The sequence below is a fragment of the Rhincodon typus genome, chromosome 9, assembly GCF_021869965.1.
Source record: "Rhincodon typus isolate 14 chromosome 9, sRhiTyp1.1, whole genome shotgun sequence".
NCBI lineage: Eukaryota > Metazoa > Chordata > Chondrichthyes > Orectolobiformes > Rhincodontidae > Rhincodon > Rhincodon typus.
Genome location: NC_063340.1, coordinates 60726853 through 60742237, shown reverse-complemented (window position 1 = coordinate 60742237; position 15385 = coordinate 60726853). Strand labels below are relative to the sequence as shown.

Here is a 15385-nt window from a genome sequence, read left to right as displayed (position 1 = left end):
TGGGAGGGGGAGTTGAAATGGTTCGCGACTGGGAGGTGCAGTTGTTTAGTGCGAACCGAGCGTAGGTGTTCTGCAAAGCGGTCCCCGAGCCTCCGCTTGGTTTCCCCGATGTAGAGGAGGCCACAACGGGTACAGCGGATGCAGTATACCACATTGGCAGATGTGCAGGTGAACATCTGCTTGATGTGGAAAGTCTTCTTGGGGCCTGGGATGGGGGTGAGGGAGGAGGTGTGGGGGCAGGTGTAGCAGGGAAAAGTGCCGGGTGTGGTGGGGCTGGAGGGGAGTGTGGAGCGGACAAGGGAGTCACGGAGAGAGTGGTCCCTCCGGAAAGCAGATAAGGGTGGGGAGGGAAAAATGTCTTTGGTGGTGGGGTCAGATTGCAGATGGCAGAAGTGTCGGAGGATGATGCGTTGGATCCGGAGGTTGGTGGGGTGGTACGTGAGGACGAGGGGGATTCTTTTTTGGTTGTTATTGCGGGGACGGGGTGTGAGGGATGAGTTGCGGGAGACACGGTGGAGGGCGTTCTCAACCACTGGGGGGGTGGGGGTAGGGGGGGAGTTGCAGTCCTTGAAGCTTATGATTAGAAGAATTTTTCTGGCGCGTGCATCTACTCCCATATTGCTACTGATGCACAGTGCACTCTTGTGCATTATCATAATAGAAAAGATATCAGGAGTGCAGCCCTCCCCCTCGGCGCAACTCATTTGCATGTAAAAATCCATACATTAATTTGTCAAAAGGTTACGAATCTATGCCATTAGAAACTCAGTTTTGCCTCCTATCCCTACTAAAATGCAACCTCACATTGAAAGCAAGACGCAGCATACATAAACTTCTGGAAGGCATCCATACTTTGGATTATAATTGACTGCTTCATCTGGATATGAAAGGAATGCACTTTGCCAGGCTGGATTTTATTTATACAGCTGTATACCAGTCATTGATTATGGTCAACTGTATCTTCACAAAATCAGTGCTCAAGAATATACAAAGTGTAGGAAAAGAATTTGCCTATGTAGTCACATTTCATTTCCTTTCCCAAAACATTGAACATATTTTAGTTAATCCTCAGCTATAGTCTTATTACAAAAAAAATCTCTACATCCTGCTGGTCTCTGGGAACATGTCCAGACAATTCACTGTTTTAAGTTTGCCTTTGTTTCCAATAATTATATCCAAAAGCCATGACTGAAACACTCAATACCAGTTTCAATCACATCACATTTCAGTGCTTTACACATAGAAGTTAAGAGTTATATTTCATTATGCCACAGAGAAGGAAAGCAACAATCACACAAAATCCATTTCATCTGTTTATGATCTGAACAAAATGCAGGACAAAAATTATATACCCAAAACAAGAATTGACATTTCATCTGCATCTAGAAAAGTTATGCATGAAAAGGGTCCAACTATCCACTTTTCATGAATGATCCAGATACACTGATCTGTATATCGATTAACTTTTTTTGACTAACTTCTCATTTCTAATCTGTATGTGTATGCTGCATTCTTCTTTCTTCTCACGTTTAGTAACTGATAAATTAACTCTTTTGTTAACTCAAAACCTGATTAAATTGGCTTCTTTTAAAAGATGAATTCATTTGGACTGGGAGAAAGGTATCCACAGGAACAGGATGCTTTGTGAATTAACTTTGTTGCAACCATTCAAGGGAGCAGGTGAATAAAAGGAAACCCGTTTATCTCTCCTCACCCATCATCCCTGAGCTCGATAAATTGGGCATCCCGTCTGGAACTGTAATAGCTTGGGAGAACTTCATCTGGAGGCTATATGTGGGTATACCCTGGTGGCAAGAATACAACTTTTTTTTTTGACAGCGTAATACTGACAGGAGAATGAATAAATAAACTTTTTGACTATTATTCACCCTAAAGCCCAGGCCCCAAAAGCGCATGTTAGCTAATTAAATTTCTTATTTACTGAAGATAAGTTTAAGTGAATGTTTATAAATTTACATACTATTGGGAAAATTACACATATCTAAAATCACAATGGAGCATGAAGGTTTGAGACAAACATACATCAACAAGTAAACCTCATTTTTGTTCACCTCCAACATCAATACCATCATCAACATATTACAATACATGAATTGAGTGCCTTATCAAAATAAATTTGACATTTATTAAATAAATGAGCCACAAAAGGATATAGTTGGGTACATGGGAAAGGTAACCTAATGTTTGATTAAAGATGGAGAATTAGAAAGGTGGAGTCTTTGGAAAAGAATTTTGGACTTTAGGGTTTAGACAGAAGCTAACAGCAGAGCAGTACAAGTCAAGAGTATGCAAGTGATTAAAATTGGAGAAGAATCACGATCTTAGAGGTTTATAGGTTTGGAGAAAGCTAAATAGAGATAGGAGAAAGGCTTTGGCAGAATTTGAAAAGAAGGTGCTTTATTAAATTGGGGCATTCCCAGATCAGAAACTAGTATAAAATCAGTGAGCAAATGCCACGAGGACTAGGAGCTCTCAGTATACAAAGTACAAAATATCTTTGGAAAGGTGATGCATTGAATCGAAAAAGGAAAGAAATCAAGACGTAGGCTTCCTTCCTCAAACGTTCTCATCTATTACAATTAGGACTTGGGTTTGCATAGGCTTATTACAGCAACCTATATGAGGCTTTGGAAACAAAGAGAAGTTCCAATAAGCAGAGATGGAGTTTTCACAACCTCACCATGAGTTGAAATATAACAGTGTCAAAGTTGGCCCAGCCTACAAAACTGATCTTTCCCTCAGATAATAAGCTAATACAGTTCTGTTGATTGCACCTAGTTGAGGATCTTCAAATTGAACTCCCTTTCTTAGATGGACAAACACTCACTAGAATTTTTCTATTTGTGAGTCATTTGCAGTGATCTTCGATGATTTGCAATTGTGATAATGCAAATTCACTTTAGTGAAAACTTAAATGAGAATCCACTCAACACAATTTCAAACAGAATTTAGACCCAAATTCCAAATTATGCCCCAAGATAGAAATTAGATTCTGTAGCTTCTTCTTAAAACGTGATATGTGTCAGATCAGGAGCAAATTAACAGTGCAATTTAGGCTGTTTGGCATCTGGCAAGCTTTGCTGTTCAGTACAAACAAACTGTTCCAGATTTCAGGTAGCAAAAATGACAAAACTGTCTACATTCACTGGCATTAATCTTCTACAACAGACAGCAATTTCTGATGCCTGTAACCATGCAGTTAAACATGGCACTACATTAATAGTTACTATTGAAAAACGTGCTGATGCAAACAAATAATGTTATACTTGCAGAAAATCAAATACATCAAAATGTTTTTTTCTTAAAAAATAACAATATATGTTTTTTTAAAGAATACAACAGTTCAGCTGCTACCATGTCTACATCGTGACATCTCCTTTCATTGTCTGCAAAATTTAATAAAAAAACACAAAAGAATAATAAGTGGATTTTACTTTTATTAGATCTTTACCGCATGGATCAAAATGCAATCATGTTAGAATGTCCTTCCTGGTCTTGCATAATCATGTGATCTCTACCATGAGTCTTTCACATAGTGCAGACAGCAATCTTAGTGGTATCAATAAAGCCATTGTTCAGACCAGACTAGTGCCTTGTGAACACAGGACATGGTATCAGAAGTGAAGCTGAGACCGAGTGTTGAGGAGCAGTAAAAATAGCACAGCTACTGACAAAGAGAAACATAAATGTTCAGATGTGTGAAAGCTGCTACAAGCAACTAAAAGGAACTGGAAAAAAAAAACGAACCGGCCAGAGATGAAACACTCGGAGACCAGAACTTTTCTTAGTCATTGTTGAATTGGTCCGATACCCTTATCTACATTGAGATGATATTCTCCAAGCTCCAGTTTGAAATGAAAAGGTGATATGAAGCAATAGGAACAAGCAATGGGAAAATTATGAAACAGCAACAGATCCATTTAACAGCAGCAGCTAAATAGCCCTACGTTCTTACTAGTGATGGGAAGAGACTATTTCAAAGTGCATTCTGCACTGAAGCTCTTTAAAGAGCAAAAAGACTGAAGTTTTGAAAGACTTAATGGTATGCTTGAACCCCAACTGAATGTAACTTAGAACAGTTTATGTTTGATATTAGGGGCCAAGGCGAGAAAAGAGTCTATTGATTAAAACGTGGTCTCATTAACAGCTCACAGAATCCTCCGAGTTTGTACAATTAAAAGACAATCCGAATTAAAAAAAAAAGAGTTCTATTATATGCAAAAGATCCTGCTGTGATAGTATATCAACAGACAGGAAAACTTACTATCAGGGGAGCAAGTGATGTGTTGAAGTTCCAACGTTGTAAAGCAGCAGCTACAGCCTGGCTAGAGAAGAACAGACCAGGTCTTAACTTATGATGACAGATAATCCAGGCCCAAAGAGCAGGCCAACCACAGACAAAGGGCAGAATGCAAATACTGCAGACGACATCAAGCAAAAGAGAGAAAAAAAGCAATGTCCAGCATAGGGAAGACAATGTTCTCACTGCACAAAGCCATTTCATATACAAATGTATGGGTAAAAGCAGCATAACAAGCAAGTACAGATGGCCAGTGGGAAGATTTCAGATGAAGAATCTGGTAAATCATTCTACAGCATCCAGCAGGTTGGTTCCATTCGGTCAATTGGTGATGCATGGTGCATGACTGCTGGAATGACTACAGAAGGGGAATATCAATATGAAATGCCAGACAGACACTGGTGAATCGTGGAATATTAATGACCTTCACAGACCTGTGTGAAGTGGCTCAACATAGCCATCCAAAAATGAAGCAGTCAAAAGTGAGATTGAGGCTTTCTGTTGGCAATATATTCTTGTTGAGGGGACAGATTAGTCTACGAGTCCAGTCGAATAACAAGAATGAAGATTAGGGCTCCAGATTAGGATGGCAAACAAAAGCCACTCCTCTCAGCCGAAGCAAATCTGGAGTTTGGACTGGTAACCCTAGACGTGCAATTTTCAGAGTAAACTATTGACCAGGTAGCAGATTCTAGTGGAGGACAACGTTTTCACAGGGTTAGGATATCCTTCAGGAGAATATCATCTCAATGTAGATAAGGGCATCAGATGAATTCAGCAACTGTTAAGGAAAGTTGTCTTTCAGGTTGGCCTTGAGGACAAGATAGAAGATCTGGAAATGAAAAAAAAAGTGACATCAACCTGCAGTACGTATTCACAGCATGATGGCAGCAAAACAATCTGGAAAGTTGAGTGTGTCAACGAAGACAATGAGATAGGTCGTGATCTTCCCGGAATGGAGGATCTGCTCATTTATGGAAGCAGATACACAATGGAAGATGCCATTGCTGACCATAAGCAATATGATTGCTAATGAGCTGGGCAGACAAATCTGAAGCTGAACAGGAAGAAAATTACAATTTAAGATATGTGACATTCATATGTCATACATGACAGCAAAAGGAACTTTGCCCAGGTTCAGAAAAGGTGAGAACCATAGCATTTCAGTGATCAGATGTAATTAAAAGACAGTCCTTGAGTGAGAAACAAAACCTACTGAAAACATGAGAAGTCATCTTAAAAAGCAACTGAAGCCAGAAGTACCAACAGGCATGAGTGACAACATCGAGATGAAGTGGCAGAAAGCCAAAGTTAATCTGACAAGACAGCCAAACCATTGTCAGTCTGAGAATTGAATAGCTAGGAGTACAAACCTTCAATGCTCTCAACAAAAGTCAGCTCAAGTGGCAACAAGCATCCTGCATCCTTGTAGCTGGCCCCTTGATCATACACGGTGGAAGTAAACGACCAGATATACTGTTGCAACTGCAGATACATTTGCATAACTGGAGAAGCTATTCTTCAATTGCAGATAGTTGAACAGGAAAATGTGAACTCAGCAACTACATAGTCCACTGATCAATCCAGAGGTCTACAGCACCCACAAAAAGGAAAATAGAATAACAAATATCATGGCAGCAAAAAATGACACAGGAATGACACTCTATGGTGAAGGAACATCATCCAGATTAATAGCCAATAAAAACACACACAAAGACACTGTATGCAATGAACGTGCAGAGACTGCCAAGAATAATGAACGAGTAATGCAGAGAACAGTTTGTGCTTTTTGGTACATGGTGCATTCAAAATGATAATAATGCAATGATTTTGTTCAAAAAGAAGGATAACTGGGGATTGAAATGCCATGTTTTGTTGTTCCATAATTATGTGACCTCATGAGGAGGTATATACACTGGAGACAGACATCTTAGTGGGAATTCAATAAAAACTGTTCAAACCAGACTGTTGCATTATGAATAGAGTATTTATGAGCAGCTTTTCTAGCGGTCAGCGATGGATACTATTGTTCCAATGACTGAAAAGTTCTGTCACTGTCTCAGGGTATTCCATCTTTCCTCCTTTTTAAACGTCAGATCTATGTAACTATAACACAATAATCTTAACCACTGCACAAGATACGCTGAAACACTAGACAAACTTATTTATCGATTTTGCTCAGCTGTTTTGGTTAGTAGTAAGACGCTATTCAATTCTTATTATTTCACGTTCAGTTGAAATAACACACACTGCAGTAATCTTGTACTGTGAAGTGACAGCAATTAATAATCACAGTAATACTGACTCAAACCTATACATTGATTGCTCCAATGCTATCTTGTAATGTTTTGATACAACAGGGGAACCAATAAATGACATGATTGATACTTCTGACCTGACACCCAAACTTAGGGATCCATAAGGTCATGCTAGTCATGGCTGTATCAGAGAGCAATAATTTAGAGAAAACAAAATTTGTTTCAAGAGGAAAGGTTCATAAATACAAATAAAAAAAAAAATTGATGCTTTTCAAAAATCCTGTAGGATACAGTTCAAGAAAGGGTGTTTATTTTCCAAGAATCTTTGCGCCACTTGTATGTCCCACCTAGAAATTATATGTCTATTACACAGATTAATTATGTACAATCAATTGATAACTCTGCTGTCAATGTACCATTAATTATGAGGAGGCAGAAAGGGTATCAACTGGACTTGGTCTTTTCAGGTCCAGCAATTTTTATATTCTTATGCAACAAGGTACTGACTGGATTTTATCGTTTCTGCTGGGCCAGACTGAGTCAAGAATGTTTGCATATTTCATACACCCACCTTCCTAATCATTCATTAACATCTCAAGGACCAATGTGGCAATTTCCAGAGCTGGTTAAACATGTATTCTTTGAATATCCTTTTTTTTAAAAACCATTTCCTTCCTATCTCCTTTACCTCCCTCCCTCTCATAATTCACTATTTTTAAGCCTCTCTATACTCTTTTTCTAGCTTTTGTTTGAATTGAATTAGAATTCACTCATCTCTCTTCATCATTCACTTGGTTTCTTTATCTATCCTTTTCTTTCCTTAGACAAGGGGATAAACTATTACTGCAATGTTCATGAGTTTCCAGGTGGAACACTGACTTCATTGCATGGCTGAGAGATTGACATCCTATCAATATGCAGAATAATATAGTACGAATTTAACATTGGGCCTAAGAGTCTAATAATGTTTTACTGCCATGCCTGTCATTTCAATAGTTTCTAACCCAAAATTCAATGAATCTTCAGGAAATTACAAAGTCTCTTAAAAATAATTCCAAAGTGGTAAAATTGCAAATGGAAAGCTCAAGCAAATTATGACGGTCAGCAAAATCCAAAGTTTAAATTAGTATTAACTGCTAACTATTTGTCGTTCATTATTAACTATATATTTTGTATTCATTACTGCACTTCTGAAGCATTTAAAGAAGGTTCAAAATGTGCCAAGGTAATTCAGTCATTACAGGCAGAATAGAATACATATAGCATTGTGATTACTTGTATACCGGTATGTAGCAACTTCTCCAATACTCTGCTCTCTTGCAACAATTGCTAGTATATTTGTAAAATTTTATCTTGACCTTGAACTTGAGAAATGAGAAATCTATAATAGCCTATTTAAGAACTGTTTAATATAGGAACAGAAAGAATTTTGAAATAGGTCTTAAACAACTAAACCACTTACACCAAACAAGACAAAAAACCTTACAATTTTTAAACTTGTTAAATTTTAATAAATTATTTATTGCCAATGATTGTAAAACTAATTGAACTGCCATCCCTTTTGTTTTTCAGAAGTAGTGATATTGTCTATAGCATAACAATCTGATTGCTTACAGCTCATGCAATGATGAACAGGATTTCAGCTGTTGTGCACAAACATGCAATACCTGGCAGATTGGGAATGAATAAGCAAGCCGAATTATAGGGCACACAGGACACGTTATCATAACTAGCGTCGAGTTATTTGTCCCTGTCTGAGGTGATGACTAAGTAAACTAGCAGACGACATCATGCAACACAAATAGAACCAGGCTTTTGGAACTTCTATGCGACTGTTCATTGACTAAGAAATTGCAGGATCAATAGATCAAGCTTTGCACATCAAAGTTCATAACAAGCAGAAGTATGGCATACCTGAAGTTGATGTAAATTTTCAATACAAACATATTTTATTTCTGCAGAACAATAATAAATTACAAATGTTACATTTTGAAATGCACTGGATAAATCAGAGCCTGTCTTTTGCTGCTTACTGTTCAGAACTATTATTGATGAATTCTGTGCACTACACCTTCCTTCAATTCTGCACTCAGAAAAAAAAGACAACATAATGAAGCATAGAAATTTACTTGGCTATTTAGAAAATTCTGTAGTAGCTTTATTGTCGCCAGTAAAACATGTTTGGAGGAGTTATTGAACGCATAATGTGAGGAAACTAAGTACTGCACTCGTAAATCATGAGTCAATTAAAATTAAATAAAGATTCTTACTTGTGAAACATTTTTGATAGCCCTAAGCACAAGCACCATTAATCCTTAAATTTTTAGCAAGTTCAATAAAATCTTTAACTTCCTGGGTTAACCAATTTCCAGCTTGCATTTTGTAACAATGACATCAACGATATAATATTATAGCAAGAATCCTGACTATCAGATATTGCTTTTACTTTATTCAAGCAACCTTTTTAGAATTTTCTCCCAAATTCACAGCTCATTATCTGTAATCTCTTCAAATATCTTCTTAATCCCTGAATCATATTTTCCTGGGCTTGATGGCATACTGTTCTTTTCTTTGTCACCTTTGCAGAAGGTCTTTGCTCTAATCAAACAGGGTCTACACACATTGGACGTAAAACTACTAAATGCAATGTGCAGAACGGATAAATGTTTAAATTCTATGCATCTCAATTTAAACTGTTTCTAATGTAATTTTAACTATTAGAAACTGAATCTAGAAATTTAAACAAACATATGAACTTGGAACCGAATTAGGCCTTTGGTCCCTCAATTCTCCTGTCCCTACCATAAGATCATAGCTGATGTATTTTGAATTCCACATTTCCATGTATTCATGATAACTCCCTTGCCCAATGGTCTACAATGACCTAACCTCCAGCACCTCAGGTGGAGGATTCCAAAGAAGCTGAGAAGCTGTCCTTAAAAGGTGCCCTTAATGTAAATATAGTTCCACCAGCCCCCAAACCACCCAACACCCGTTCTGCTCTCACCCACAAGAGGAAACATAATTTCTATGTACATCTTGTCGATATCACTCAGCATCTACATACTTCAATCAAATCATCACTCAGTCTTTTAAACTCCAGTGAAAACAAAGCCCAGCCTGTCCAAACTATTCTCGTAATATAAGCTACCACATTGCAGCCATCAATTGAGTAAGCCTCCTCTGGACAGGCTCTAATGCATTCATAACCCCCCTAAATAAGGAGGCCCAAACCACGCACGGGATTGGAGATGCAGTCTCACCAATTTACAACATTAACGAAGTTCAAAAAAAAATTTAAAATTTTCCATTTTCACTACAATCCGGTTTTAATGTTTTATGAACTTTTATAACTGTCATCCTCCTTGAATTCTGCTTTCCTTGCTTCCAATATCTGTTGCTCAGATGGAATCAAGATTTTAAAAATATAATTATTGGTTGAATTTCAACCATGAAGGTCAATTTTTCACACAGAAGTATAGACAATTTGGAAAGGGCTGCTGTCAGTATATTAGTGAAGAGGCCTCACAATCAGTGCCTGAACAAATAATCTTGCTGGCAACAGTCAGGTGGTTATGACTATTTATAATAAGAATGAAACAATGGAAATAATGAAAAAGTAATTTTCATTATCCATTTCAAGTTGGTTGAAAGTAAAATCAAGTTGACTATGATTCTAACTAAGCTATGTTTTGACCCTGTGTTATTTAATTTTTGTATTAAAAAGAAAGTAGGTTTTGAAATTGAAAGAAGAGGTAATGCATCTTCAAACAAATTTCATACAGAACTAAAATTGGGAAATTGAAATTCTCCAGCATAGGACATCACTTCAAATAATTAATTACTCAAAAAGAGTATGCTTGAACATAAGAGATGAGAAGAATTGTGCCATTTGGCTCATTGAGTCTGTTCCACCATTCCATCATGTGTTCCTCAACCCTATACTCCTGCCTTCTCCCCATAACCGCTGATCCTTTTACCAATGAAGAAAATATCTGTCTTAAATACACTCAATGACTTGGCCTCCAGAGCCTTCTCTGGCAATGCGTTCCACTGACTAACCAGCTCAGTTCTAAAGGATCATCCCTCTGGAGGTTGTGCCCTTAGCTCCTAGTCCCTCCTACTAGCGGAAACATCTTCTGTACATCCACTCTATCCAGGTGTCTCAGTATTTCATAAGCTTCAATGACAGCCCTCCCATCCTTCTAAACTCGAAGTACAGAACCAGAGTCCTCAACTGCTTGTCGAATGACAAACTCTTCATCCCCAGGATCACTCTTGTAAACCTCCTCTACAGCCCCACAAAGCCAGCACATCCATCTTTCAATACAGGGCCCAAACCTACTCACAATATTCCAAATGCAGTTTGACCAGAGTCTTATACAGCCTCAGCAGCATAGCTCTGCACTTAGTTTTCATTTCAAGAGTGTTAGAATATAACACTGCATTGGCCTTCCTAACTGCCAACTGACCCCGCTTGTTAACCTTAAAAAATCCTGAACTTGGACACCTGATTCCCTTCGCATCAGATTTCCGAAGCCTTCTCCATTTAGAAAGCAATCTACATCTCTATCCTTCCTACGAAAGTGCATAAACTTTCACTTTCTCACATTGTATTCCATCTGCCACTTCTTTGCCCACTCTCCTAGTCTGTCTGAGTCTTCAAACAAAAAAACTCTTGCAATACTCTTTTATATTACTTCCTAGTTTTCTTCTACTTCCCAATTACTGTGTTTTTAGTTATGGTTTTCATAGGGTTCCCATCCTCTGGCTTCCCATCAATTACTACATTGTATTCTTTTTCTTCTGCTTTTATGCTGTTTGACCTTTTTTTTTAAATTCATTCACAGGATGAGGGTGTCGCTGGCTAGACCAGCATTTACTGCCCATCCTTATGAGTCAACCACATTGCTGTCGATCTGGAGTCATATGTAGACCAGACCAGGTAAGGATGGCAGTTTCCGCTCCTAAAGGACATAAGTGAACCAGATGGGGTTTTCCAGCAATAGACTGACGCCCGCCATTAGACTCTTAATTCCAGATATTTATTGAATTCAAATTCCACTATCTTCCGTGGTGGGATTCGAAACCAGGTCTCCAGAACATTACCTGGGTCTCTGGATTAACAATCCAGCGATAATACCACTAGGCCAATGCCTCCCCTTCTCTGCCATGGTTGCCTCATCCTCTCCTTAATCGGTTTCTTCTTCCTTGAGATGAATTTCTATGCCTCTTGAATTACCCCCAGAAACTCCTGCCATTGCTACTCCTTTGTCTTCCCTGTGAGGCTCCCCTTCTAATTAATTAATCCTCCCTCTTGTTTTTGTAGTTACCTTTACTTAATTATAAGACCATTATGCCGGATTCCAGCTTCTCCCTCTCAAAATGCAGGGTGTATTCCATCAACTTATGGTCACTGCCCCCTAAGCGTTCCTTTACCTTAAGCTCCCTAATCAAGTTTGCCCCATTACACATCACCAAATCCAGAATAGCCTGATCCATTGTGTGCTCTACCACAAGCTGCTCCAAAGAACCGTCTCGTAGACATTCCACTAAATTCCTTTTCTTGGATTCACATATTTTTATAGTACACCCACATAGTGAAGCACCCATGATTATTATAATAATGCCTTTCTTAGATGCCTTTTTTATCGCATAATTTATTTCCTTCCCCACATCGTGACTACTGCCAGGAGGCCTGTACAATCAGAATTTTTTTTTCCTTTGCGGTTCTTCAACCCTACCCTCGGAGATGTAGATAGTTTCTGACTCATAACTTCTAGCTATTGATGTAATTTAACTTCTCACTAACAGGGCAACCCACCTTTCCACGCACACACACACACACCTCTGCCTTGGATATCAAATTCCCAGCCCTGATCCCCTTGCAGCCATGTCTGTGATACCCACAGCATCATACCCCTCATTTACCACATGCATTTAATACAACACCTTCAGTCCTGCATTAACCCCCACTCTTCTCATAGCTGTCTCCTTATTTGCTGTGCCTGACGTTAGATTCCTGAGCCCTTCCATACTCTCTGTCCTATTACTTGTTCTGGAAACATTAATAACATCTGCTTAACCCTTCTCCTCTCCTCTTCCTGCCCAATACTTTAACTATTTCCATAACTTTACATGCAATTGAACCTACCCTGTCCACAGCCCTAGTTAGGGACTCTGTTCCCAGCATGATTCAGGTGGAACCCGTCCTATCAGAACAGCTCCCTCCTTCACCAGTAATGATGCCAATCTTCCATGGATTACAACCCAGTTCTCTAGGAACATGTGACTTAGTCACTTGGTAGTACAGAACCAGAATGTTTCTGGAAAAAAAAGACATGCTATTGAAGCATTCTGTCTAGCCCTCATCAGGGCAAGGGAGGAACAATTTTTACTGCATGAGAAAAGGGTGATGATTGGTTCACAAACCATTTCTAATTGGTTGAAGCGTTGCCTGGCAAATGCACCAGGGAACTATTAGTCCCAAATTTTGTTTAATTCAAAGAATGCTACAATGCCTGGGTGCATTCTTTTATTCTTGAATGAAACAGTTCTTTGCATATGAATATGTACCTTCTATTAAGCGTAAGTGAACTAAATTGCAAACCCATCTGATGAGCAGCCAACTTCACAACATTATTACAAGTTCTTAAGGCACTAAGTTTAGAATGAGGGTTTTGATCAAATTGACTTTTGAAATATCACATTATTTTACCCCCACATTTAATTGGTACGGTGACTATCACAAAAATATTGTCATCTAAATTTTAAATATCATTACTACCCAAAATTCAAAGCCTTCAGATTCTTGAGTAAATTCTCTGTATCATACACTCCATAAAATCTACATTCATCAATTCAAAACACACATTTATGACAGTACTTGTGAAGCACCTTGGCGCATTTTGCCATCTCAAAGGTGCTACATTTATAAAATACAAGTTGTTGACGTTGTAAATAGATTAACTTAATGTTATAAGACAGCTGCTGAACATATTACCCCTACTCGACCTTGACTACAATCACATGGGTATTATCACGCAGTGTACTACCTGTTGCCAAGGGTGGCTCAGTAATAATGCTCTCAGTTAAGCAGGTTCAAGTCCCACCTGAACCAGAGGCTTGTTCTAACACCTCTGAGCGAGGATGGGGTTGATCAGAAAATATCTACTCTCAGTTAATTGATTTATTGTCACCTGTACCGAAATGCAATGAAAAGCTCTGTTTACGAGTGGTACAAGCAGATCACAGCAAGCAAAGGGTGCACAGATCAAAAAGACTTAGAGGCATACTGGTTGCATCACAGGTTACATTATTTGAGGCTACAGTCCATTCAACAGTCTGGTAATGGGCGGAAAGAAGCTGTTCTTGAACCTGCTTGTGCGTGTGTTCAGGCTTCTGTATCTTCTGTCTGATGGAAGAGTTTGTAGAAGGTCATTAACAGGGTCTTTAAAGATGTTGATTGATTTTCCGCAGCAGCCAGCCATGTAAAGAGAGTCCATAGATGGAAGGTTGACTCCCGTGATGGTCTGGGCTGTGCACACCACCTTCCAGAGTTTCTTATGGTCCTGGGCACAGCAGTTACCATATCAGGTTGTTATGCACCCAGACAGTATGCTTTCAATGATGCATCTGTAGAAGTTGGCGAGGTACCTTATGGACATGCCAAATTTCCAGAGCTGCCTGAGGAACAAGAAGCATTGTTGTGACTTCTCGACTGTCACATTTACGTGGGAAGTCCAGGACAGGCCATCGGTTATCATCACTCTGAGGAACTTTATGCTATTCACACTCTTAATCTCATTTTCGTTGATGTACATGGGGGCATGTTCTCCTCCTTTCTTTCTGAATTCGATGATCAGTTCTTTAGCTTTGCCGACACTGAGACAGATTGTTTTCATTGCACCATGTCACCAAGCCCTCTATCTCCCTTCTGTATTTTGACTTGTCATTGTTAGATATCCTTCCTACTATGGTTGCGTATTCAGTGAACTTGTAGATAGCATTCATTCAGAATTTGGCAACACAGTCATAAGTGTACGGGGAATACAGTAGGGGGCTGGCGGGGGGGGGGGGGGGGGGGGGCTGGGGCGCTTCAGTGTTGAGTGTTATTGTGGAGGAGGTGCAGGTATCTATCCTCACAGATTGTGGTCTGTGGGTCAGAAAGCTGAGGATCCAATTGCAGAGGGTGGAGCCAAGACCAAGGTGGCGATGTTTTGAGGTTAGTTGCACAGGGGATAATGGTGTTGAAGGCAGAGCTGTAGTCAATAAGCAGGACTCTGTTGTCCAGATGTTCCAGGGATGAGTGCAGGGCTAGGGATATGGCACCCTCTGTGGACGTGTTATATCGATCAGCAAACTGTACGGGATCAAGGCAGGTTGGGAGACTGGAGTTGATGTGGGTCATGACCAGCCTCTCGAAGCACTTCATGATTTTTGAAGTCAGAATTACTGGGCGGTAGTCATTAAGGCACAGTGCATATGTTTTCTAGGGTACGGGAATGACTGTGGTCTTCTTGAAGCAGGTGGGGACTTCGGCTTGCGGGAGGGAGAGGTTGAAGATGTTGGTGAATACATTAAGGTTGAATGAGAGTGTTCATAGCCCTCTCTCTACATCTGAACATAAAAATGTGGTTTCACACTTAAGCGTGACATTAGATTGCTATGTGTCAGACATTGAGACCTTCCAATGAGATATGAAATAATCTTCAATTCATGTGAAGTGCTTGGGACAAAGTGAAGACGTGAAATTTATGACAGAAACCCATGTTTCTTTGCAGGATTTGTTTCTCTAATTAGTCAA

General features: G+C 39.2%; 1 protein-coding gene across 3 annotated transcripts in view; it reads right to left on the bottom strand.

The window, feature by feature from the left end:
• The window catches only part of LOC109936473 (EMAP like 4), a 277428-nt gene that overhangs the window by 149040 nt on the left and 113003 nt on the right, over positions 1–15385 (bottom strand). For 2 of the 3 annotated variants that reach the window (XM_048601027.1, XM_048601029.1), the window contains exon 1: positions 5695–5908. The exons of the other annotated variant lie outside the window; for it this stretch is intronic. In XM_048601027.1, coding sequence (XP_048456984.1) covers positions 5695–5824 — 130 coding nt within the window. In that variant the 5' untranslated portion in view covers positions 5825–5908. Of the gene's footprint in view, positions 1–5694; positions 5909–15385 lie in introns of those variants that run through there. 3 annotated transcript variants of the gene reach the window in all.